Source organism: Erythrolamprus reginae, chromosome 2 (assembly GCF_031021105.1).
Source record: "Erythrolamprus reginae isolate rEryReg1 chromosome 2, rEryReg1.hap1, whole genome shotgun sequence".
NCBI lineage: Eukaryota > Metazoa > Chordata > Lepidosauria > Squamata > Dipsadidae > Erythrolamprus > Erythrolamprus reginae.
This window is the reverse complement of record NC_091951.1, coordinates 170933764-170959021: the sequence shown is the minus strand read 5'-3', so window position 1 is coordinate 170959021 and position 25258 is coordinate 170933764. Positions and strand designations below refer to the sequence as shown.

At 44.3% G+C, this 25258-nt stretch overlaps 1 protein-coding gene across 1 annotated transcript; it reads left to right on the top strand.

The window, feature by feature from the left end:
• The first annotated feature begins 1304 nt into the window (after positions 1-1304).
• Positions 1305-24302, top strand: RHEBL1 (RHEB like 1). The gene is made up of 8 exons (XM_070740407.1): positions 1305-1597; positions 8354-8425; positions 11138-11205; positions 11889-11971; positions 13139-13195; positions 19521-19568; positions 22058-22142; positions 23372-24302. The coding sequence occupies exons 1-8, from the start codon at positions 1546-1548 to the stop codon at positions 23459-23461; spliced, it is 555 nt and encodes a 184-aa protein (XP_070596508.1). The 5' UTR covers positions 1305-1545; the 3' UTR covers positions 23462-24302.
• Positions 24303-25258: the final 956 nt, after the last annotated feature.

The window sequence follows — 25258 nt, the reverse complement described above, 5'->3', positions numbered from 1 at the left end:
TACACAATGGTTATAGAGGCTATACTCGAATAAAATATATTAGAGAAAGAAAGTATTTTAAAAACATGGGGTAAAAATTTGGGCTTGTCTTTGTTGCAAATTCATACCTGGTTTCCTTTTACTACATTTGCTATTTTAAAATGTTATGAACAAAAACATTTAATACTGTAGGTGTGTGTATACATTTGCCCCTGTGTTCACATATAATACTGTATACATATGATTAATCCACTGTAGCATTTTTATTGGAAAGCAAATCGCGCTGATCTTCAAGATGTAGAAAAAAGGCACCTTATTCAGATAGCCTCGTAAAGATTTGGGGTTGAACCGGGGAGAACACGCAGACATCGTAGGTTTGTTTATGAATGAAGAAAAATTAACTTTGCATCAAAATGCCCACAGCAGAATCTTCTATAGACTTGGAACCGTTAATTATTTTATTTTATTTTTGCTACACCAGAATAGTAAAAGATGGCTTGTTGAAGTAGCCACAATGACCCGCTTCAACATATCATCGCACTATGCCAAAAAAAACACAAAGAAACCACATCCCGGTTTAATAATGGTTCGTTAACTAAGATTTAGAAGCGGGCTGCATTTTTAGGATACCGTCGGCAAAAAGAAGCTACGAGTCCCTCCTGAAAAACCACCGGCGAGCCCGCTTCAAAGCATTTCCCCGACTTCTTGATCTTGCGCTGGCTCGATCCCCCAGGGACCCGATTTTTAAGGCGGCGTGATCCCAAAGCCTTCGGTTTCAAGGCAGCGCTTCCCTCTCCCATTGGCATCTTTTAGGCTTTAAGAATTAACTCCTTGGCCTCGGATGGGCTTCTACATTCGACCCGCTATCATTCGGCGCGCTGAGCCACAAAAGGGAAAGGACAATCGGGGAGAAGCCGAGCACGTGGCCGAAAGAAAAGACCCGCTGCGCATATATATATACACACACATTTTAAATTCGGGCTTGAAAATTTCACCTCAGTTCCGTCGGCGTCCACGCCCAAAAGCAAGACACGTGCGCGCGGGAGCCGTAAACCGAAGCCCGGGAAAAGGAACCGAGCCGAGACTTTTAAGTTTAGCGCAAACCTCCGCCCGTCTTTTTCCTGAAGGGGGGGGGAGCGGTCGGGCGCTTGCTTGCTTTTACGCACGGTTGTATGTTTGGAAGCCACGCGGCTCGAGCCGCTCCTCGCCTTTTTTTTTTTTTTTTTTTCATGAATGGAAAGCCAAGAAAGTCCGCCAGGCGCACGCGCTGCTCCGCCCCGGGGGCCAATCAGAAGCGGCGGCTCTGAGGCCAGTGTTTTGGTCACGTGGGTGTTTGTAGTTGCGGCGTCGTGTCTGCCCCCCCTCCCCGGGCTTTCTAAGTCGGGCGGGCTCTTTTTTTTTTTTATATCGCTCGGCCGGCCCGCCTTGCGGTACCCACCCTTTGCTCTTCTTTACCCCCTCCTCTCCGCTACTACTACTCTACTACTCCTAGCTACGACGACCCTTCTCTTCTCCCCCCCCCCAACACTCCCCGGGCTCAGTCGGCCTCGGAGCCGCTGCTGGGCGATGCCGTTCGTGCGCTACCGAAAGGTGGTGATTTTGGGATACCGCTCGGTCGGTGAGTGGGTGCTCTGCCCGGCCGGAGGGAGGGACCGAGGGCGGGTGGTGGTTGTCCTCCTGGGCGGCCACCACGTGGCAAGAGGTGCCGGGCGGCTGCTCTCTTGGCCGGCAGGACTCGGGCGTGGACCGGGGGGGGGGAAGAGTTGGTGGAAGTTCGGGTGGGGAAACAAAGTGAGCGCTGTGTGGAGAAAGGGAGCTGCGCGGGCGGGCGGGTTTTAAGTCCACGCCGAAGCGATGGCTGAGAAGAAAAAAGCTGAGGGGGGGGGGGGCGCGAGGCGAAGGGGCGGCCGTTCCTTGAGCGCAGCAAGTCTGGAGGGCGACGCGCCCGCCGGTCTGGGTCGCCCGGACGGAGGGGCGGGAGTCTGCAGCCAAGGGGGAATAAAGGGAGGGAGGGATGGATGGATGGGAGGCGGGCGGGCGCCAAGAACTGCCGGGGGCGGGGAGGAGATGCCCACCTTTGGTTGTCCCGGTTGTTGGGCGGCGGCGGCGCGGAGAGCAACGGGTTGCTCGCGTGTGAAGTCGCGAAAGATGCTGAGCCGGAGGCGACCCTCGCATCTTGTGGCGTGGATCCGGATGCAGCGACTTTGGAGCGGTCTTATTGTTTGGGTTGAGCTGCAAAGAGTGTGTTGTAGGGGTGTGGGTGTGTTGCGAGGAGAGTAATAAAAGAAGTACCGTCGATATCCCGAGCATCCATCGTTTGGCCGCCACAATAGGGGCGTGTGCTCTTTTGATCTCCAAGAGGTGGTTCGGAGGCGTTGTTGAAACCTGGATAGGATAAAACCCTGATTGCTTGGCTCTTCTAAATTGCCCAGGATTAATACTGGTGGAAAGATCCGGGCAAGTAGGCAACAAAGCTCTTTGATGAAACGATACCCTTTGACTTAGGAATATATACTGCTCCAAAAAATAAAGAGAACACTCAAGTAACACGTCCTAGATCGGAATGAATGAAATATTATCATTGAATATTCCATTTGCACAACAGCATGTGAAATTGATTGTCAATCAGTGTTGCTTCCCAAGTGGACAGTTTGATTTCACAGAAGTTTGATTTACTTGGAGTTATATTCTGTTGTTTAAGTGTTCCCTTTATTTTTTTGAGCAGTGTGTATATACACACACAAACACACCCATATATATACTATGCTCCCTTGCTTTGTGGATTTCCTGTCTCCAAACTTGAACTTTGTATATAGATAATTTATATCTCTGCTTATATCTCTCCTGCCGCCCTTGGGGAGAATCAGTTGTTAAAAAGGGGGAAATTTGCCTGAGGAAAAAAAAAGTGGGGGAGCGGTATTAAAGGTTATTGACAAAGCCCTGCTTTGCATTCTTGGAGAAACCCTTAGATAAGGTGTTTTTTGGTGGGGGTGGGGGGTTAGTGGAATTAATTGGGAGGAATGTGACTGAACAATGCACACATGCTTTCATCCGGGCTGCTCTTATTAATGAACAACTTATTTTTAAACAGTCTCTGGAGATAGATTTTCTGCTCTTTGGGCCAAGGTTTAGCATTAGCAGCACATGAGTAGGCAAAACTTGTAAGCAGTGGGCAGCTATTTCCTGACCTTTACTGGTTTGTCCTCAGGGAGCTATTTGCGCCTACCCAATTCCCAACCCATCTGATCTCTTCCCCTGAAGAGAAATGCAAGGAGTCGCCCTGGCTATGTTTTCTATTAATCCATGTGCAGTGTATTAATCCATGTGCAGTGGGAGGAAATGAGCGAAGGGCAAAGGTTACTCATGGGTGTCTGGATAGTGAAATAATTTGTTTCCTTGGATTAAATTTGCAACAGCTTTCTCCCACCCTCCACCACCCCTTTTAAAAGTGATTATGTGAAAGACTCATCTGGGTACCTCTGGTATGAAAAGGTGCTTGAAAAGAATGGAGACTTTTGCCCCTCCTGCCCTAATAGCTAGAGCAGTGATTTTCAACCTTTTTTGAGCCGCGGCACATTTTTTACATTTTAAAATCCTGGGGCACACCACCAACCAAAATGACACCCTAAAAAGCTTGCCTCTCTTTTTCCATCCCTGTCTCCTCCCCACCCTTGTGTGTGTGTGTGTGTGTGTACACACTCTTGAACCATTTCAAAAAACAGGTGAGGACTGGGGGGTTTTGTCTCTTATTCTTTGGGTGCTTTTTATCATATGCTTTAAATCAAGAGTCACCTCTCTCTCTTTTGTTTCTCTCTCTTTCCTCTCATTCTCTGTCTCAATCATTTTCTCATTTCTCTTTTTTCCTCTCCTTTTTGCTCATTTATCTCTCTCTCTCTTTTGCTTGCTTTCTCTCTGACACTTGCTTTCTCTCTCTTTCTCTTTCTCTCACTCTTTCTCTCTCTCTCACTCTCTCTCTCTCTCAGCAAAAAGTTGCGAGACTGGAACCTGAGCTTCCTTTTTCGCGGCACACCTGACCATGTCTCGCGGCACACTACTGTGCCACGGCACACTGGTTGAAAAACACTGAGCTAGAGGTATAACAAGCAGGAAGAGGGAGATTATGATCCCGCTATATAGAATGCTGGTGAGACCACATTTGGAATACTGTGTTCAGTTCTGGAGACCTCACCTACAAAAAGATATTGACAAAATTGAACGGGTCCAAAGACGGGCTACAAGAATGGTGGAAGGTCTTAAGCATAAAACGTATCAGGAAAGACTTAATGAACTCAATCTGTATAGTCTGGAGGACAGAAGGAAAAGGGGGGACATGATCGAAACATTTAAATACTGTATATTAAAGGGTTAAATAAGGTCCAGGAGGGAAGTGTTTTTAATAGGAAAGTGAACACAAGAACAAGGGGACACAATCTGAAGTTAGTTAGTCTTCGGAGAGGGGCGGCATACAAATCCAAATAATAAATAAATAAAGATCAAAAGCAACATGAGAAAATATTATTTTACTGAAAGAGTAGTAGATCCTTGGAACAAACTTCCAGCAGACGTGGTAGATAAATCCACAGTAACTGCATTTAAACGTGCCTGGGATAAACATATATCCATCCTAAGATAAAATACAGAAAATAGTATAAGGGCAGACTAGATGGACCATGAGGTCTCTTTCTGCCGTCAGACTTCTATGTTTCTATGTTTCTAATGGATGCTTAACATGGATCCTGTTGAAAAGTGATGTGTATAGTCAGCTGTAATGTATACACTTGGTTGATTTAATCAACCATCTTTGCCTTCTTTGAACAGATCAGAATGGAGATTGAGATACTGTATATATCAGGACTGCTGTTTTGAGTTGTTGCAAAAGAAAACATATTTGAAATTGCAGTTATTTAATGGTACATTGTCCCTTATTTTTCTGAGTGAGGCTGTCATTGGGATTGTTTTTGCTAGATATGTGTATAAGCAGAGATTGATGAAATAAGTATGCATCGATTATTGTATGTCTGTCATGTTTCTACAGGAGCCCAGGATAGCCTCCATCCCACCCCTAAAATAGTTTTGTGAAATAAAGTCAGTGTAGTCTATATCTGGGTTTAAATAATTCAATAAAGTTCATACCTAAGGGGGGGGGGAGAAGAATCTCAATTATTTTTAAATTATTACTATGCTTATTCTCAAACCTAGGTACCTCATTAATCTTCATTGCATCTGAAAAAAATGCAACAGCACAGCGTGCTAGCTGTGGTATGTAAAGATTTAATACACTGATATCCTAAAAGAAAGCTTATGATATACATACTAATTTTGGTATGGTTAGCTAGATATTGAATACTGTGATTTCTTTGCATTTTGTAGAAGCCTCTACACTAAGATGTGCATCTGAGCCTAGTAGCTTAATATGGTAGAGGAACCGGTTGCCAAGAACAACCGCTCTAAATTCAGCTGTTGTGAATCTAAAAGTTCCTTGGCTAAGCCTTGACTAAGCTTTGAAAATATACTTGTCTTCTTCTGATGATCTCTTGGTGTCTACAGCTGGAAGCTGTTGGCTAAATTACAGTGATAGATAGCGAAACTGTGATCAGCTGTTAGGCATATGGAGAGCTTCTGATTTGTTTGGGGAGAGAGGCATTGGAATGAATGGGAGTAGAAAAACCTCCACTGTTCTTTCCTGGAAACATTCCCTTAGTGGCTGTCCAAACAGATAAGGCTGCTTTAATGAGTCACAAATAAGTCCATGCTCCTATAGCTTCTGCAGACCTCTAAATCAAATCCGAAGGGCTTGAACTTGCATACTGCACTAAGGAAGTAATGTATTAGGATTTCCTTTCTTCCTCATCCTCTGAAGACTTGTGAATTATGAATGTGTCCTTTGTTGCTAATGTTTTCTTTTTTAAAGCTGATCCATGGCAGTGCATGAACAGACCTTGGAGCTTCACCATCATAATCTTTTTTAGGCAAAACATTAATTAATTGTCTGAGCTATTTTGTTTGGTGTATTTGCTAGCTGAAGATAAAGCAAAGTTAAGCAGTTTGTGCTTTAATATCAGATCCTAGCTGTGGCCGTGTGTGAACTGGGCTATCAATGATAAGAGGGGCCAGGATAATAAATTTAGTCCTGCTTTAGGCATGAAAGTGGGCTGGGTGACTGGGACCAGCCATATTCTCTCAATTTAACCCACCTCGCAGGATTGTTGAGGGGAAAATAGGAGAAGAAAGAAGTATTAGGAATGTTTGTTGCCTTAGGTTACTTATAAATGCCTGATAAAAATCTAATAAACAATACCATATAGTGAATTCAGTTGTATGTATTAACCTGGAATTTGGATTTAGCATGCTACATAAACCTGACTTACCTGTATTTACCTATGGTGTGTCCAAAACTAATTTTCAAACGTGGGACCCAAACAGACTGCCTTGGTATACAGTGATCCCCCGTTTATTGCGTCCCCAACCATTGCGAACAGGGTACTTCGCTATTTTTCAACCCGGAAGTCAAAATACCATCTACGCATGCGTGTATGGGCACGCATGCGTAGATGGCAACCGGGAGATCAGCTGCTGGGCGGCTTCCCTGAGTCTTCCCCCTCTTGCTGGCGTCAGCGAGGAGTTTCCTCACCACCCACGCAAACTCCTCGCTGCCGCCCGCCCTTCGCCCGCCCACGCCGTTCATTCTCGCCGCTTTTGAGCTGAGTCCGGGAGCGAATTCGCTCCCGGACTCAGCTCAAAAGCGCCGATAGCAAGCGGCAAGGAACGGCTTGTCTCGGCGCTTTCGAGCTGAGTCCGGTCAGCTCGAAAGCGCCGAGACAAGCCGTTCCTTGCCGCTTGCTATCGGCGCTTTTGAGCTGAGTCCGGAAGCGAATTCGCTCCCGGACTCAGCTCAAAAGCGCCGAGAGCAAGCGGCAAGGAACGGCTTGTCTCGGCGCTTTCGAGCTGAGTCCGGTCAGCTCGAAAGCGCCGAGACAAGCCGTTCCTTGCCGCTTGCTATCGGCGCTTTTGAGCTGAGTCCGGAAGCGAATTCGCTCCCGGACTCAGCTCGAAAGCGCCGAGAGCCAGCGCCCCCCGGACCCCCAACCCGGGTTTGGGGGGCTGCTAGGAAGCCCTCCATGCCGGCGGCAAACAGCCGCCCCGCCCCCAATCTTCGGCTCCTCGCTAGCGCTGTGGGAGTAAAAACACCATCTGCACATGCGCAGATGGTGTTTTTACTTCCGCAGCGCTACTTCGCGAAAACCCGCTCGTTGCGGGGGGTCCTGGAACGGAACCCTCGCAACGAGCGGGGGATCACTGTATTCAAATACAATACTGGTATGCAATACTGTGGTAGGGTACTTATCTATTACCAAGGAGCAATCAATATTGGAAATGTAGCCAAGTAGCTCTCAAAACTGTTCAACACATCCTTCATTACTTATTTTGATTTTAAATCTTCCACAATTGAAATTCCAAATTCATGATATGAAAAGATAGTTTAAGTGCTTCCTAAAAGAAATTAGAGGGGAGTATGTTATTGGTCAAAAAGTACATCATTATAGATGGTATGAAATTTCAAGTCACTGTGATATTGACGGCTTTCCATTGGACAAATAAATTCCTTACCTCCGTTGGGTTGATACAATTATAATACACATCTCTATTTTTGATTAAATTTATTGCAATTTTTATTTGCTTGATTGTTCTGAGCCAACCTGAGTAACTGGGAGATGGGTGACATGCATGTTTAATAAGCTAAATAACCACAAGGTTTACATTTATTTAGAAATGTGAAAAACTGAGAGGTTTGGCTGCAGAACTCCTATTAGTTGTCCCAAGTATTGTATTCCAGTAGTGTAACTTAGGCCCAGGAGTAGGAATCACATTATGCTTAAAGAATGGTAATCAGAAGTCTGCTGTCACTTAGACAATCCCAGTAGTTCCAGATTGGTCACCAGTTCAGCCCTCTTGGAGCCCATTTTATCAGACGCAGGCAGTCTGTAGCATTTAATAAGTAAAATTGTGTTTATTCCTGTCTTTACTCCTTTATACTGTACTTCTGATTTTAAAGAATGGGACTAGAAAGTCTTGAAATTTAAAAGCTGTAGGGTGCAGCGCGAACAAACTTCTAGTAGATTTTTTTTTTAAAAAAAAAAAGCCTGTTCTTGGCAGAATCTCAAATCTAGTATGGAATGTAAACAATTTTTTAATTTAATTCTCCCTTTTGGTATGTTAATCTTAATAATTGCAGTTTTACCCTGTTACCCTGAATGGACCAGTTTTCACTGCTGTGATCAGGACCATATAAATGTTTTCTATTGTTCTAAATTCTATTCTTCATCACCTGTAAATCTCCACAGCAATGATTTCTTTTGCCATCTTTTCTCTTCAGGTAAGACATCTCTTGCCCACCAGTTCATTGATGGGGAATTTCTGGAATGCTATGACCCCACTGTGGAAAGCAGTAAGTGTGCTATTGCTGTTCTTTTATTAGAAGTATGTCTCTCCTCTTCCTTACCCGGAAGAAAATACGTTAGAGAGAGGTGTAGGGCTTGATCAATAATAAAGTTGGTTTAGGAACTAATGCCAAGGAAAGCTGTGTTGGCAAGTGTAAAGAAAATATATTCATGTTAGCGTTGTGTTTGCTTGAAAAGAAGATGGCCCTGATCCCCAAATAGTTAACAAACAGGGAGAAATACACATATAATCTTTATGCCCCACTTTCCTTTCTTCTTATCCCACTACTGTATTGTCATCTCCAGTTAAATTCAATCCCCAAGATTTCCTCTCTGAGTAAATGGTTCCAGCACACTTACATATGCATTAGCAGGTATATATCTGTATCTGCCAGCATCTGTTCTCCATAAATATAAGCGAGGATTCAAAATAAGCATAGATACAGTGAATTAATAATTTGTTCTTTAATTGATGCCCCAATTATAAAGTTGGTTATGGGAATCTCCTTCCAGCTGAGACTGTAAACAAAGTAACACATCCTGAAATGGGGTAAGAGAAGGGATATAGTGGTTTGGCAAAGGGAAGGGGAAAAATGCATTTGGGTGGAGATGAAAGAAAAACCAGCGGTAGTGAACCAGAGAAAAGAAAAAAGAAGAGAAACTCTGTTTATGTCTTAACACAAAATTCACAATGGAAGCCTTCCCATGGTTTTGTATTCAAACTATATACTACATACATCCAAGCTTTTCAGTATCAGAGTCTGTAGCCACCTATACCTCTACCCATTCTTACCACATCTTCTTTCTACTGATCGCAGGGAATTTTCCTGCTCTGCTTTGTAATTCACTGATAATTCCCAGGATAGAAGTTTCCAGAACTGCAGGTTCTGCAGATGATGTGTTCATGATGTTTTGACTTGGTTAAAGCAGAAAACATCGTCTGGAGCGTTTAAGAATGATGGGAACACTTTTTTTTTTCTTTCTGTTTTTGGTCTTTCCAATCTCCCTTAAGAATACTCCACCATCTCAAAATGCTGTATAATAAATACTGTAATGGCAACTGTTATCATATTCCATGACTATTCCCATTGCAATTAGAAATTGTTATTCATACTATTAAAATAACTTTCCATAACTGGATGCCTTCCAGATGTGTTGGGAGTATAGATCACCGATTTCTAGGTGACTGGGACTATGGAAGAGAGACTTGGGGAAGAACGTGATGGGATGTGTAAAGGGTTAGCAGCTTTTGTCTAGTCATTCAGACATTATTTCATGAAGCAGGAATTACTGTCAGGGCCAGTATCCATTAACGTGGAAGTAAGCAGAGTGAACCCAGTGGCCTAGGGCAGCCGATGTATGCTCAAGTAAGAGGTCCTCAAAAGAGAGATCCAAATTAGCTTTAAAAAGGAGATCAAAATGAATTCTCCTAATCTGTTGAGTACAGCCTGGTACTGATCACTTAGAAATAGCACATGTCTCATCCTTTTATTCTTCCGCCAATTCCCCTGCATCTTCCAGATGTTTAAGTTCTTAGAGTCCAGTACATAGGAAAGAAAAACCATCTCTCTTCCTGCCTGATCAAAACAATTTTGAGCAGAGTCAAACAGAAAATTACAGACATGTTGATTTAAACACAGTTCTGATTATGAACTAATTTGATTGCTGAGACTAAAAAGGTATGAGGCTGGTTATACGTATATAGAACTCTAGCACAACCACGCATACATACATACATATTTACATACATACATACATACATACATACATACTTACATAGGTATGGAACATATCTGCTATTTTTCAAATTTTATTAAAATCAGCGAGTTAAAACATCTGAGTATTTGTATTCTTTCGATTAACAAAGTTTCAGTAGTACCTCTGCACTCATTTCCTGCTTTGCCACAAACCTCTTCCCCTGCACACCAGTCCTTTCCTGTTTTTGTAGGGGGTTGCCCTTCCCGCCCATTTTACCCAAAGAACAAACTTAGGTGGGTGGAAAGCAGGTTTGCTTATAAATCTGTTGTTCTGTCTGCAGAAATAGTTAATTTCGTTTCTCGGGGCTTAAGGCAATGTGGAAAGGGGAAGGTTTAACTAATTTACTGGAGGGCAGCTAATTTAGCAATAAATTGTTAAAAGAGTCAATGCGTGTATACATTTGCCCAATAATTTCTCATAAATCAAATATTATTTATGCAAGTCTTCAGTCCTGTTAGCTGCCTCCCCACTGAATAGAGCACTCCATTTTAATTTTGTTCCTCTGCTTCCTATAAACAATATGTTTACCTAAGTTTGCAATACCTGTTGCATTACAGTAGCTCATCCAAACTCTTGAGCATGTCACTCAGGTCGCCTTAATTTTAATTAAATGGGACACCCATCAACATTGATAGGGCAAACTGCTAGTAGGCAAAAATGGGAACAAACACAACTCCCTTCTAGCACTGATGATGTTACCTAGTTTGGTAATGAAACATCTCAGAGAAAACCACCAAGCTCAGAGAACACCAAGAAGCCCCCAGATTGCTAAACAACTGGTCATAAGTCAAGGACTACCTGTAGTTCGAGGCCAAGGCTGGCTCCGACTGAAAGAAAAACAGACAACAAAATCAAAATGACTCAAGTGCAGAGAAACGCAGGTTGTTGCTGGATTTTAGGAAGGGATCCGAGAGGCTCAAGTAACATCAGTATCATCTTTATTCTTTTTCTTTTGTTTTAAGCTTACAACAAAATGATGATGGTGGGAAAAGATGAATTCAACTTGCAGCTTGTGGATACTGCAGGGCAGGTAATTTCTCTCTCCCTTCCCATCATTTCATGTACAAATTAGGAGTATGGCCTTCCCTGCTCATCACCTGTCATAAGAGATAAATGGCTTGCATCTTAATGTGCTGGCTTGGGAGTTGTAGTTGGGTTGGTGGATGATGTCTCAAGGATTCATCAATCTGAACTTCGCTAATGTCCCTTGAGCAGGGGTCCCCAAACTTGGCAACTTTAAGACTTGTGGATTTCAACTCCCAGAATTCTCCAGCCAGTTATGCTGACTAGAGAATTCTTGGAGTTGAAGTCCACAAGTCTTAAAGTTGCCAGGTGTGAAGACCTCTGCCCTTCAGTGTCAAACTCAGAGCTTCAGTACCCGCTGACTTAAAATACCGCTTTCATAAACTACCTATTCAAAAAAGGCATATATGCACTCGGCATTAGAAATGATCTGTTCCTGAATTAAAAATCACCCCTCATTGGTATCTTTCACCAATCTCCTAGAGCAGCGGTACCCAGGTTTTTTGACACTAGAGACAAGTTTTGTGGAAGACAATTTTTCCTTGCACCGGGAAGGAGGGGGTTGGTTTCGGTTTTGCTTCCTTGCCTGCTGTTCGCTTATAGCTGTGTGCCCCAATTCCTAACAGGGATTGTGGGCCCTGTCATGGACTGATAGAGACTTTTCTTCTTGTATTTTTTCTTTTTGTCCAGGATGAATACACTATCTTGCCTCACTCGTTTATCATTGGCATCCATGGCTACGTGCTGGTCTATTCTGTCACATCTCTCAGAAGGTAAGAGGGCAGAGATAGAGCCTGGATGACGAGGCAGTTGGACCATGAGGTCCTGATGAAAAGAAGGGAATGGTATGAATGGTCTTGAAACAGTGAAGTCCTTTCCTTAATACAGATAGTCCTTGACCTATAGAAACATAGAAGACTGACGGCAGAAAAAGACCTCATGGTCCATCTAGTCTGCCCTTATACTATTTCCTGTATTTTATCTTACAATGGATATATGTTTATCCCAGGCATGTTTAAATTCAGTTACTGTGGATTTACCAACCACGTCTGTTGGAAGTTTGTTCCAAGGATCTACTACTCTTTCAGTGAAATAATATTTTCTCACGTTGCTTTTGATCTTTCCCCCAACTAACTTCAGATTGTGTCCCCTTGTTCTTGTGTTCACTTTCCTATTAAAAACACTTCCCTCCTGGACCTTATTTAACCCTTTAACATATTTAAATGTTTCAATCATGTCTCCCCCCCCCCTTTTCCTTCTGTCCTCCAGACTATACAGATTGAGTTCATTAAGTCTTTCCTGATATGTTTTATGCTTAGGACCTTATAACCATTGGTTTAGTGATTCTTCAAAATTACAAGAGCACTAAAAAAGTGATTTACAACCGTTTTTCACCCATAGTCAGGTGATCAAAATTTGCGTTCTTGGTTATGTTTGTTGTAGTGTCCCACAGTCATGTAATCATCCTTTGCAACCTTCTGACAAACAAGGGGGGCCTTATTCCTCGATGGGTGAAGCCAAATGCATTCAACAACCATGTTACTAACTTAACAAATCTGGCAAGCCCATTTAACAGCTATCTTTGTTAGCAACGGGAATTTTGGGCCCAGTTGTCATAAGTTGAAGACCAACTGTATTTGCAAGACCACAGAAAAGGAACAATGGCCTTATTAGTCTCTTTCAAGTTTATCAAACTAGAATACTGTCTTCATATATTCTATTCTGTCCTGTGTTTTAGTCACCTAAACCTGAAATGTTTGTTCAGCATCTACTTTTGTTATCTTTCTAATCAAAAGCATTGAGGAACACACTATTATTTTTCTGGGTTAATGCTTCTATAAGGAGCATTTGGGGATAATGTTTTAAAATGTTTTCTAGCAATCCTTGGCTCACGCTAAAGATATAAAAAAACCTCTTCTAATCTTTCTTGCCTTTCCCAGTTTTCAGGTGGTAAAGTCCCTGCACAGCAAGTTGCACGAAAGCAGAGGGAAGACAAGGTAAAGCTTAACATGGCAGGTCAGGAAGAAATGCAATTGTTAAGGCAAGATGTTCAAGCATGTTCAAACACTGGGAAATGTTAACTAGCGTACTCCAAATTCTCTCCCAGAAATAGATTCCAGACTGAACAACATTAGTACTATAAGCTACCTCTAAATGATGACACTTTTTAGCTTTACAAAAAATAAAAAAACTTTTAACAATTGGAGTGATCCATTTAACCACTGCAGCAAAAAATATTAATAGCAAAATCTGGCGCAACTCATTTAACAACAGCCTTGGTTAGCAACAGAAATTTGGACCCCAATTGTGGTAGTAAGCCAAGGACTACCTATATCTTCAATTTTGCAGCTTCATGCAAGGAAAAGGTCTACCCACAACCAAAAATTCAGAACTATCCCAGCCATAGGCAGAATTGATGCATTAAGTTACAAGTAAGCTTCCCCCTTGGGTAGGACTATGGAAGTTGTGATTGGTGTGGGATGACTTCTCCGTACTGAAGGAGTGGGTCCAGCAGTCACGTGGGTTGCTCCTGTCCAATCCGTTGGAACTGAGCCTAGTATTAAAAAAGACTGCTGGATCCGCCCCTTCCCCAGAATTCGCTCAGTTCGCATCCTCGGATGTGTGTGAATGCTCGTTCCTCTCGATAAAACACCTTCCCTTCGATCTCTCTTCCTAAGAACAGTAAGAATTTTCCATTATTTAGCTTGCCGGCAGTGGATTTTACTCAGCCCTACAGGGCTTTGAGTTGGGGGAGAAGTTAGCGGCTCAGCCATTAGCGGTTTTTCCCTCCGTGCTGTAGCCGCGGCCGGTCTGGTATTTACGGCCTTGGAGGTCCTGCCGGGGGCAAGCTTGATTTATTTAACCAAAATAATTAAGGGCTATTTACCTCCCGCGGTGTGGGACTTGAATTGTCTCCCGGGCTTAGTTTCTCCGATTGCAATTAATGGAGCGGTTATTTTGGCGCCAAGGCTCTCGCGCCCAGTAATTTGCACTTTCGGTTTTGCCCTAAGAGGTCGGCCATTAGTGCTTCCAGCCCGCCGCCTGACCCTGGAGTCGTCGCTTTGAGTTCCCTCGGGCCTATTCTCCACGGAAGTGGCCTCCAACCAGTGTGCCTTGGTTTTTCTTAAAGTTAAGTTAGCGAGGCCTGCCACGCTGCACTTAGGGACAAGAACTCTTGGTACCGTCCGGATTGCCCCTTAAGGCGCAGCAGCTCCTGGGCCTAGGAGCAGGGTCACCTATCCTCTTGGGAAATCCCACAAAAAAAAATCTTCTCCCCCCTATTTTCTTGGCTCAAGCCTCGTCTTCTGTAATTTGTTCAGACTATGGCTTCCTTTCCCAAGAGAGGCACTACCAAAGGTCCCAAAGAGGTTAGGCCTACTGGTAATTCTACTGAGGTTCCCCAGGCCTCTTCCTCCTCTTCCTCAGGCGCCCATTCCTTAGCCAAGCCCACCAGGGCTGAGAAGAGAAGGGACGTAGCTCTACAAAAAATACATGATAAATCAGCCAAACGTTTTAAGGTGCAGGCCCAAGTGCATATCAATCCAACCCCCCCGGAGGCCTCTAACCTGCCTCTTTCTGGGGTTCCTGTGCTATCCCTGGATGAGCCAAACCTAAATCCACCCCAACCTAACCTATGGGGTTTAGGTCCAGAGGAGCCAGATATTACCGAGGATTCCCCCCAGCCAGAACCTGCTCAAGCCCTCAGGGATCCTCCGGCTTTTCCGGCTGATATTTCTTCCTTGCCACCGGAGTTTCAGTCTATCTTGACTATTCTGACTAACACCATTGACGCTAAACTCTCATCTTTCAATGTGCCTTCTCTGTCTCATCCCCCTCCACGCTCCTCCCGTCCCGTGAGTTCTTCTCCTTCCTACAGAGCCCCAGTCATGGAGGTCTCTGACTCCTCTCAGGAAGAAGATGAGGACGTGGATGCAGAAGAGGATGATGACCCCTTTCAGCGTCTGTCGGAAGATGAGGAATCTCAGATTAAGATTCCAGCCCCAGCTGCTATCTTTCCTTCGCAGCTTTTCAAATCTCTCCTGCTTAAAGCTAGAGTATCCACGGGGCTAGCCGGGCAAGAAAAACAGGCTACTTCTTCCTCAGACCCCCCGGAGGAAAATCTTCCTTATTTCATGGAAGAACAGGAAGACAATGAGGTAATTCCTATGCCCAAGTTGTTTAAGGATGCCTTGCTTAAACAGTGGGACCACCCAACCGCTGGCTTCACTCCCACTCCCAAGGACAAGAAGCTCTACAAGCTCTCCCCCTCCTATGAGGAACTCCTAACATGTCCCAGGCCAGATGAACCAGTGAAGACACTCCACTCGACTGCCGCCATGCCTGGCGAAGCAGAGGAGGTCCTCCGGCCAGAGGACAAACGACTTGAGCAAATGCTCAAAAGGAGTCTCCTTGCAGACTCATGGGCCATTAAGAGTGCTGCAGCGGCATCCTTCTTTTCCAGAGCTATGCTCTTGTGGCTTCGTCAGCTCCAACCACACCTGCCTCCAGATGACTTACGGGGCCAACAGGATTTCAACAAAATCTTCGCAGCTGCCCAATATGTAGCAGATGCTACCCTCCAATCTTCCAGATTTGCAGCCAGGTCAGTAGCAGCCTCCACAACGGCCAGAAGACTTCTATGGCTCCGCCCTTGGCAGGCGGGAGTAAGACAGAAGTGGCAGTTAGCCATGGGTCCGCTGAAACGTAACCTCCTCTTCGGAGACCTTCTGGACCCTCTCCTTACAGAGACCACAGACAAGAAAAAGGTCTTGGGACCTACCACCAAGAAGGCCCCTAAACCGCAGCCCTTTCGGCGCACAGGGCGTCAACAGGATCAGGGCTTCGCATTTCAAAGGAGTCCAGGTCAGTATTCCCCTCGGTTTCGATCCCAATCTAGAACCACCAGGGGCAGAGGTTCCCGTTATCAGAGAGGATCCTCTTCTACCAGGGCTTCCAAAAGAGCCAGATGGTAAGTTTTCCTCCTTTCCCATAGGCGGTCGCCTAGCCTGGTTCTCTTCCGCCTGGCACCGTTCTTGTAAGGACCCCTGGGTCATTGACACTGTGGAAAGGGGCCTAAGGTTAGAGTTCATTTCTCCTCCCCCTAACCGTTTTATTTCTTGTCCTTCTCCCAGTTCCCCTCCATCTCGTATCCGAATGGAGGAGGCTATTTCTCATTTGTTGACTATTAGAGCTATTCAACCGGTCCCCTCTATCCAGAGAGGTTTAGGCTTCTATTCCATCCTCTTCATGGTCCCTAAGACCTCTGGAGGCTGGAGAGCCATCTTAGACCTAAAGAAATTGAACCGGTTCATAAAATATAGGAAATTCAAAATGCATTCCTTATCTTCCATTTTAGCAGCTCTACATCGGGGAGACTTTATGGTGTCTCTGGATCTCACGGAGGCCTACCTCCATATCCCCATTGCCAAGGTCCATAGGAAATTTCTGCGCTTTGCCTTTCAAGGCAGGCACTTTCAGTATAGGGCTATGCCATTTGGGCTCTCCTCAGCTCCCAGAGTTTTCACTAAACTCTTGGGATCCTTGGCGGCTCATATCCGGGCCTCTCCCATTCATATTTTATGTTATTTAGATGACATTTTAATTCATGGAAATTCCAGAACTGGTGTGGCTGCAGACCTCTCTTTTACCATGTCGGTTCTACAGAATCATGGTTTCTCCATAAATCTTAAAAAGAGCCACCTTGATCCATCCACTTCCATTCTGCATCTGGGAACTATCATTAATTCTGAGATATCCCAGGTTTTCCTCTCCACTGAGAGAAAACGCAGCATTTTGGATCTCATTGCTCGCATCCTGCCCCAGCAATCTGCCTCCATTGCCACCCTATCTTCCCTTTTGGGTAAAATGGTGTCATGTATTGGTATTGTCCCCTGGGCCCGTCTTCACGCCAGGGAACTACAGTGGCTTCTTTTACCATTCCAGAGATCGGGCCACAGCAACTCGAATCGTCGCATCACCATCCCACCGACGGTTCGCAGATCCCTCAAGTGGTGGACTTCTCCAGCCCTAGACAAGTGATCTCCCTTCCGGTGCCCCGACCAGTTTGTAGTCACCACAGATGCCAGCCTCTCGGGCTGGGGAGCCCACGCCCAAGGTCTTTTAGCTCAGGGCACATGGTCACCGGAGGAGGCTTCCAGGCCCATCAATTGGCTAGAATTAAGAGCCGTGTCTCTAGCTCTAAAACAATTCCAATCTCACATCTCCAACCAGCATGTGCTGATTCTCACCGACAATATAGCCACCAAAAGCCATATTTGCAGACAGGGAGGCACAAGATCCAAGGCCCTCATGAGGGAGGCCCTGAAGTTAGGCCTTTGGGCAGAGAAGAATCTCCAGTCGCTTCTAGCCGATCACATCTCGGGGAGCCTCAACGTCCAAGTGGACTGGCTCTCGCGAGCGACCATAGATCCAGGCGAGTGGAATCTCCATCAGTCACTGTTCCACCAAATCTGCCTCAGGTTCGGCCATCCAGTGTTGGATCTATTTGCGACCAAAGCCAATGCCCAGCTCCCTCGCTTCATCTCCAGGTTCCCGTCTCCGGGAGCAGAGGCAATCAATGCTCTCAGCAGTCCTTGGCCTCCAGGTCTATTGTATGCCTTCCCTCCAATTCCAATTCTGCCAGACGTGATCAACAAAATCCTCCTAGAGAAGGCCCGAGTAATTCTGATTGCCCCTCACTGGCCTCGCAGGCCCTGGTTCGCGGACCTCCAACAACTGTCCGTCCAGGACCCCTGGCGACTCCCCGTTTCGGAGGATATGTTGCGACAGGGGGCCTCCTTCCATCCGGATCCAGAGTGGTTCCAACTCACCGCCTGGCTATTATCCGGAGGGACTTAGACCTGCAAGGGTATGACCCGGACACAGTGGAAATCATCCTGAAGTCTAGAAGAGGGTCTACCAACCGGATCTACGACCATACTTGGTCCAAATTCCATCAGTGGTGCTCGCAGGAGGGCTTATCCCCCCTGTGTCTTCCCATCCACAGGATAATCGCCTTCCTCATGAAGGGTTTCCACCAAGGCCTCTCTATCCGCCGACACCTGGCCGCCATTTCTTCCGTCTTGGCGGGGCCTCGCAGGCAGCCCCTCCGCTCCTTTCCAGAAATCCAAGAATTTTTAAGAGGAGTGGCCAACCTCAGGCCTTCTAAAATCCACAGATATCCTACCTGGGACTTGCCACGGGTTCTCCACTCTCTTACTCAGGCACCTTACGAACCCCTGAACTCTGCGTCCCTCAGGTACCTATCCTTCAAGGTAGCATTCCTGGTGGCGATTACATCCGCCCGACGCATATCTGAGTTGGCAGCCCTTTCTATCAGACAGGACCTCTGTCAGTTTCACCAGGACAAGGTGGTTCTGCGACTGGACCCCACCTTTCTACCAAAGGTCAGTTCCATGTTCCACAGATCTCAGGATATCGTCTTACCTTCCTTCTGCCTCCAACGAGAGCATCCCCTGGCAACTAGATGGCACACTTTGGATCTCACTAGAGCGCTAAAGGTTTATATCCAACGCACAAGATCCATCCGGAGGTCTGAAGCACTCTTCATAGCCTACCATCCCAGATCCTTGGGATCCAGAGTGTCTTCTACAGTAATAGGTCGTTGGATCAGAGGGACCATCTCTAAGGTCTACGAGACAGCTTCCCTCTCCATTCCAAGGAATATTACAGCGCATTCCACCAGAAGTGCTGCCACATCTGCCGCTTGGGCGACTCAGGCTCCGTTGGAAGAAGTCTGCAAACCAGCCACTTGGGCCTCGCCAAATTCCTTCATAAAGCACTACAAAATCGATTCGTACGCATCAGCGGACGCTGCCTTCGGCAGAAGAGTACTCCAATCCGTTATCTCTCACGATAGCAATGTACTCCCACCCTAGGGACCTATCTCTTGGGTATGTCCCACGTGACTGCTGGACCCACTCCTTCAGTACGGAGAATAGGCGTTGATTGCTTACCTGAACGCCTCTTCTCGTACGGTGAGTGGGTACAGCAGTCACTTCCCTCCCTTTGTGTGGTCTTCTTTACCTTCTATTCTAATTTCTTATAACACATGAGAGTTGAACATTAAAGAGCTTCACTACTGAGCCTAGTCTACGGATTCGCGAATTCTGGGGAAGGGGCGGATCCAGCAGTCTTTTTTAATACTAGGCTCAGTTCCAACGGATTGGACAGGAGCAACCCACGTGACTGCTGTACCCACTCACCGTACGAGAAGAGGCGTTCAGGTAAGCAATCAACGCCTATTCTCTGTTGAGCATTACAAGAAGCAATTTTTATAAATGTTCCTCTTTCCTTTGGCAGGATGCCTGTAGTGCTTGTTGGCAATAAAGCTGATCTGTCATTAGAAAGGTAAGAACTTTTGTCTATTAATTAAGAAATGATAGCTGAGGAATAAGAACAGAGGTAGTTTCAATCTGTTTAAAAGTCATTTTTCTTTCTATAAAGGTGTCTGGATTTTAGAATCAGAGCAGGCAGCCTTTCTGGCTGGAAGAATTTTGAAAGTTATGGAGCACGTTTGCAAATTAATTGCAATGCACAAGAACGGGGTGGTGGTGGTAGTTTAGTTTTAATTACTTGTTCCTAAAGGAGCTTCCTTCTTACATTCCCCCACCAAAAATTCTAATCTCTCCTGGCATTTTTTTAAAGCAAGCTTAGAACAAAGGTTGTCACTGCCTCCTCTCAGGATGTGCTTTGATTTCCTTATAATCCTGAAATCTTTTTCTCAAATTAGTTTTCACATACTTTCTTTCGACTGACATTCCTGGGCAGAAACGTTTTCTCTCTGCTTTTATGAATAGCACACTGTATGTACCAGTGGCTGCCTCTGCATTCCTGCCATTCCAAACAAGAATTTTTATCTTAATTGGCCCCTTTTGTAAATAACAATAAACTCTGACGGATTGTGCTTTAGGGATAGGGCTTTGTGTTTCTGAAATGTTTATCTACATCAAGTCTTGTCTCTAGAGAAAAAAAATTAGATACATTAAAAAAAAATTATTCAGAGACTTCATGTAAAGTACAAACTCTAAAAAAAATTAATTTCACAAAAATAAAACAAAAATAGTCAAAATATTAAAAAGGAAAATATGCATTAATAAAGAAAGGCTGATACACACAGATATGTATATTATCCACTTTAGTAGAATACTGATAAATACTGTATATTTCAATAATATTAGTTCCCCCCATCCTTTGGGAAGCAAGGCCCAAAATGTATAAACTTCTACCATTTATTTGCAACCAATTTGACTTGTCATCGTCTACTATGTATAAAAATACAGTAGTCCCTCGCTATACCGCGCTTCACCTACTGCGGCTTCACTTCATCGCGGGTGTTCAAGAAATATTAATGAGAAAAACCATTCGCGGATCTTCGCTGGTTCGCGGGTTTCTGAGGAAGTCGATCGGCAGATTTAAACAGCCCGCGGAACTCAATCGGCAGATTTTTCAAAAAAAAAATATCTAAAATTGTAAATACTGTATTTAAATACTGTATCTAAAATAAATACTGTGTGGGAAGGGTTTATAAACACTTAAAACAATGAAAACTTACCAAACAATTACAATATAAATACTTAAATAAGTACTACCAGTCGATAAATTCCCCATCGCGGATTTCACCTATCGCGGCCAGGTCTGGAACGTAACACCAGTGATAGGTGAGGGACTACGAGGGACTACTGTATACTGGTTAACAGGTGAACCAATAGCAAAGTTAAACTTGAAAGCCCTCTGTTAACAATCTATTATTGTATTTAGTGGCTTCGTATCTACCATAAATCACCACAATCATTATCTCTGCATTGTTTTGAACAATGGATGTAAGATTTTTGAAAATTAGCATTGGGTGAAAGAATAGGATTTGGGTGTTTACAAACTCCCTTTTGCTGAGTAGAAAATAGTGTAGGTGAGTCCTGCTGTAGTGTTAATCTGTTGTGATCTTTATGCAGTGATTCTTTTTAATTAAATTTTAACTAACAATATCAGGTAACCATAAAGGTAAAAGTAAAGGTTTCCCCTGCTCAGTCATGTCCCACTCTAGGGGGTAGTGCTCATTTCCGTTTCCTAGCCAAGGGAGCCAACGTTTATTTTATCAAATTGATTTATTTATTTTATCAAATTTCTAGGCTGCCCTTCTCCAGTAGACTCAGGGCGGCTTACAGGATAAAATCGATACAAAAATTATAAATCCCAACCATAAAACCCACATCTTAAATACCCCACATTTAAACCATCCTAACTCATCCCAGTCCCAATTGTCCTATAGGCTGTAGCAGAATGTCAGCATTCAACGGCCCCAGGCCTGTCGGCAAAGGTGTGTTTTTAAAACCTTTTGAAAGGCCGGAAAAGTGGGGGCAGTGCAAATTTCCAGAGGAGTTGGTTCCAAAAGACTGGAGCTGCCACAGAGAAGGCCCTGCCAGGCCACATTGCTTGACTGATGGGACCTGGAGAAGGCTGACTCTTTGGGATCTAACCAGTCGCTGGGATACGTGGGGCAGGAGACAGTCCCATCATTGTTTGAAGACACTTTCAGGGTCACATCGCCAACAGAACTGTACACTGGGGGGGACGGATATTAATAGAAAATACGAAATAAATCTACTGCAATGAGACTAAAGACAATTATTGTACATGTGCAATTTTCCTACATATACCGTATACTAGATTATAATCTAACTGCTATTATTATAATATATATGTCTAGTTATAGACTTGTCTTTGGCAAGTTGGTCATATTACAAGTTTGATAAATGGGGGGGGGACCCCAAAAATTGACTGCAATATGACAGTGCTGGTGAGGTTTTGTTTTGTTTTTTAATTACTCCCTTTATTTTTAGTCGTCAGGTAAAGACAGATGAAGGCCGGAAACTTGCTGATTCATGGGGTGCTGTGTTCTTGGAATCCTCAGCAAAAGAAAACCAGGTATGACTTTTAAAAATGGGGAGGTATAAGATCTAGAAGCCAGAAAAAGGCCACTTCAAACGCCCGTGTAAATCCATTGTGCTTTCTGCAACAGACTAAGGATTTTTCTCAAGTTTAATTTTGAACTGAATGACTGCAGGGGCTGAATTCCACTTTGAAGAAAAGAGTAGGTAAAAGTCTTCTTTATCCCAACATCCAAATATTGTATAAGCAGATAACCTTGTTATTTTTATTATATTTCTTAGTAATTGTTTTACCAATCAAACGCCCTCTAATGGAGAAAGGAGTCTTCATTTGTCTCCTCAACATAGGAGGAAAACTTACTCTTTCCACCGAAATAGTATAGTAATGGAGAACCAGTCAATGTGACAAGGGGTCAGTAATGTTATGAGTATTGTGGGTAAGGTACCAGGCTAGAAACCAGGAGATGGTGAGCTCTAATCCTGATTTAGCCTTGAAAGCCGGTTGGGTGACTTTGGGCCAGTCACCCTCTCTCAACCCAACTTGCCCCAAAGAGTGGTGGTTGTGGGGAAAACAGTCCCAAAGATGCTTTTTTTCAAGAGGCAACTGGACTTTCTTGTTTGGAGTGGGCCGTTTGATAAATGCATGGCATAGCAGATGAGAACAAACCCATCAGGACAAGATTTGGCGGTCCATCTGCATTTAAAAGACAAAGGCCACTCTTTTGAAGGCAGCAAATTTTACATTTTGGACAGAGAGAGGACCACTGGTTTGAAAGAGGGGTCAAAGAGTCCATCATCTACGTCAAAACTGAACCACCCTCTCTCAACAGAGGGGGAGGAATACAACAGCATCTATCTCCAGTCCACAACACAGTCCATTCAAGAGTTTCAAGAAGGGTCCATACTTGAGGACACTGATAGCCTCAAAGACTCTCTAAAAGAATGCAAATAACCAGCTGCCTGCAAGGAGCATAAATCCTTCCATTCCCCACCATCCAGTCAAAACCAAAGATGCTTCTTAGATGAGAAGCGGAAGGTCTTCAAAGACCAGTGGCTTGTTGAAAAAAGCACCTTTGGGGACAACCATGACCTGGATGACAGAATCTCCAGAGACGGGAGGAGGGAGGTATGCTGGATATGTTCGTCACCTTAAGTTATTAACAATAAAGGCAAGATACAAATCAAAAGTTCTCTGCTGCTGCTACTTAAACACAGTTGTAAACTTTTCTCTTGGAGTGACTCCCACGCCATCTTTCTTCCCTGCAGATGACTCAAGGTATCTTCACAAAGGTCATTGAAGAAATTGATCGTGTGGACAATTCCTATGGCGAACAGCGCAATTGCACCATAATGTGATGCTGCTTGCCCCCATCTGATGCTGCTCGGCCAGTGGACGGATGGGGGTAAAGCACAGACTCAGGCCAATTCAGGGCAGGTGTTGTGGCTACCGAGAGCCCTGATCAGCAGGCCTGAACCAGCTTACGGGTAACACACACAGATACAATTATACCTCATCACTGGTCCTCCCTAGGAGGCGGCCATGTTTTGCACATTCGTTTGCTGGAAGCAATCCATGTATGTATTTCCTGTACATATGTGTGTGTGTGTGTGTGTGTGTGTGTTTGTAACATATTGCCAAATGTTTACAGAAGTGGGAGCCACAATAGGATCTAGTTATGATTTGTTATATAGAGACTCGTCTGTGTATTTATAACAAAAATTACAATCAGCTCACCCGTTTACAAAAAAAGAACTGTTCACAACTCAACGTAACAGAGAGGCAGCTGAATGTAACATTTTTCCTGAGTGGGATCCACTCAAGACCAGTACTTTTGTTTTGGTAGTTTTTGTTTTGGTGATCGCTGAGCCTTGGACCCAGATGCGCAAGTCAGTTTTCAGTTGTAGCTCTTGCAACACGTGGCCTTATTTTTTTTTTTTTTAATCAGGGTGAAATTTCATGCCGCCGTCTGGATCCAGAGTTGGTTTTTTCTTTACTAGAAATCTATGTGGCTGAGGCCTTAGCGGTGCTTAGTCAACTTTTTTGTTAATTATATGCAAATAAATATAAACTACTTTAAGAATGATATTTTTGTGGAGGAGGAGAGAACCTTTCATTACATTTCAGTGTGTTAAACGCTGTCCTAATTGCATCGAGCCTCTTTGTATAGCAGCTATCTAGTTTTGGCTTCATAATATTTTTTTTAAAAAAAAGCAAGACAAAATGGAGGCACCCAAGCTTAACCAATGTTTCCATGTCTTGCCTGTAATTGTGGCCTCTTTTTGGAGGCTTTTTGAAATGCTGCAAAGGAGTTTTGTAAGGCAGTAGCTGTAAAAAAGGGACTGTAAAAGTAGCGGCAGTGTTTCTCAAAACTTGGAAACATTAAGATGTGTGGACTTCAACTCCCAGAATTCCCCACTGTGGAATTTTGCAGTTGAAATCACACATCTTAAAACGGCCATGTTTGAGGAAACGCTGAGGTGAGTTACAGGATAGAATTATATACTTTGCTGTTCTTTGGTGGTGGTGGTAAACTGGAAAACGAGGCAGCTTTCATGAATATTTTTCTACAAAATCCTGTGGAACGCTGCATGACCCTGCTGAGGTGCAGAAGCAAAGCTAAGAAGGAGCCCTTTGAGCTGAAACCTACAGTTTTCGACTTCCCTTTTGTGAAGCTGCCTTTTGCCTGGGATTAGGCATGTTAGCTTAATATTGTGACATACATACACAGGCGTGTGTGTGTTTGTGTAGATAGATGTATATATAAAAATGGAAAAAAAATGAAGCTTTTAAAAGCGATTTCTTGTTGTCTAGGACATGTGTAGGACAGGAGACTCCAATCTTGACAACTTTAAGCCTGGTGTACTTCAACTCCCAGAGTTCCCCTGCCAGCAAGGCAAAGCTGGAAGGGGAATTCTGGGAGTTGAAGTCCGCCAGGCTTAAAGTTGCCGAGGGTGGAGGCTCCTGATCTAGGAAATGGCCAGTCTCTCTCTCTCTCTCTCTGTTGATCACATGCTTAGTCCGAGGCTAAACAGCATCCCTGTGATTTTCCTTTGGCATCTTTGGTTGACTTGGTTGGGCACACTCAAGCATTGCATTGAATGCTGGGAATGGGATTCCAGGCTAAAACTGAGCTCTGGACACTGAAGGGAATG

Excerpts from the sequence above, each read along its gene's own strand:
- RHEBL1 (XM_070740407.1), top strand. The coding sequence starts at position 1,546 with ATGCCGTTCGTGCGCTACCGAAAGGTGGTGATTTTGGGATACCGCTCG. Across the intron at positions 11,206-11,888 it reads TTGTGGATACTGCAGGGCAG|GATGAATACACTATCTTGCC; the intron begins GTAATTTCTCTC and ends CTTTTTGTCCAG. Across the intron at positions 22,143-23,371 it reads CCTCAGCAAAAGAAAACCAG|ATGACTCAAGGTATCTTCAC; the intron begins GTATGACTTTTA and ends TCTTCCCTGCAG.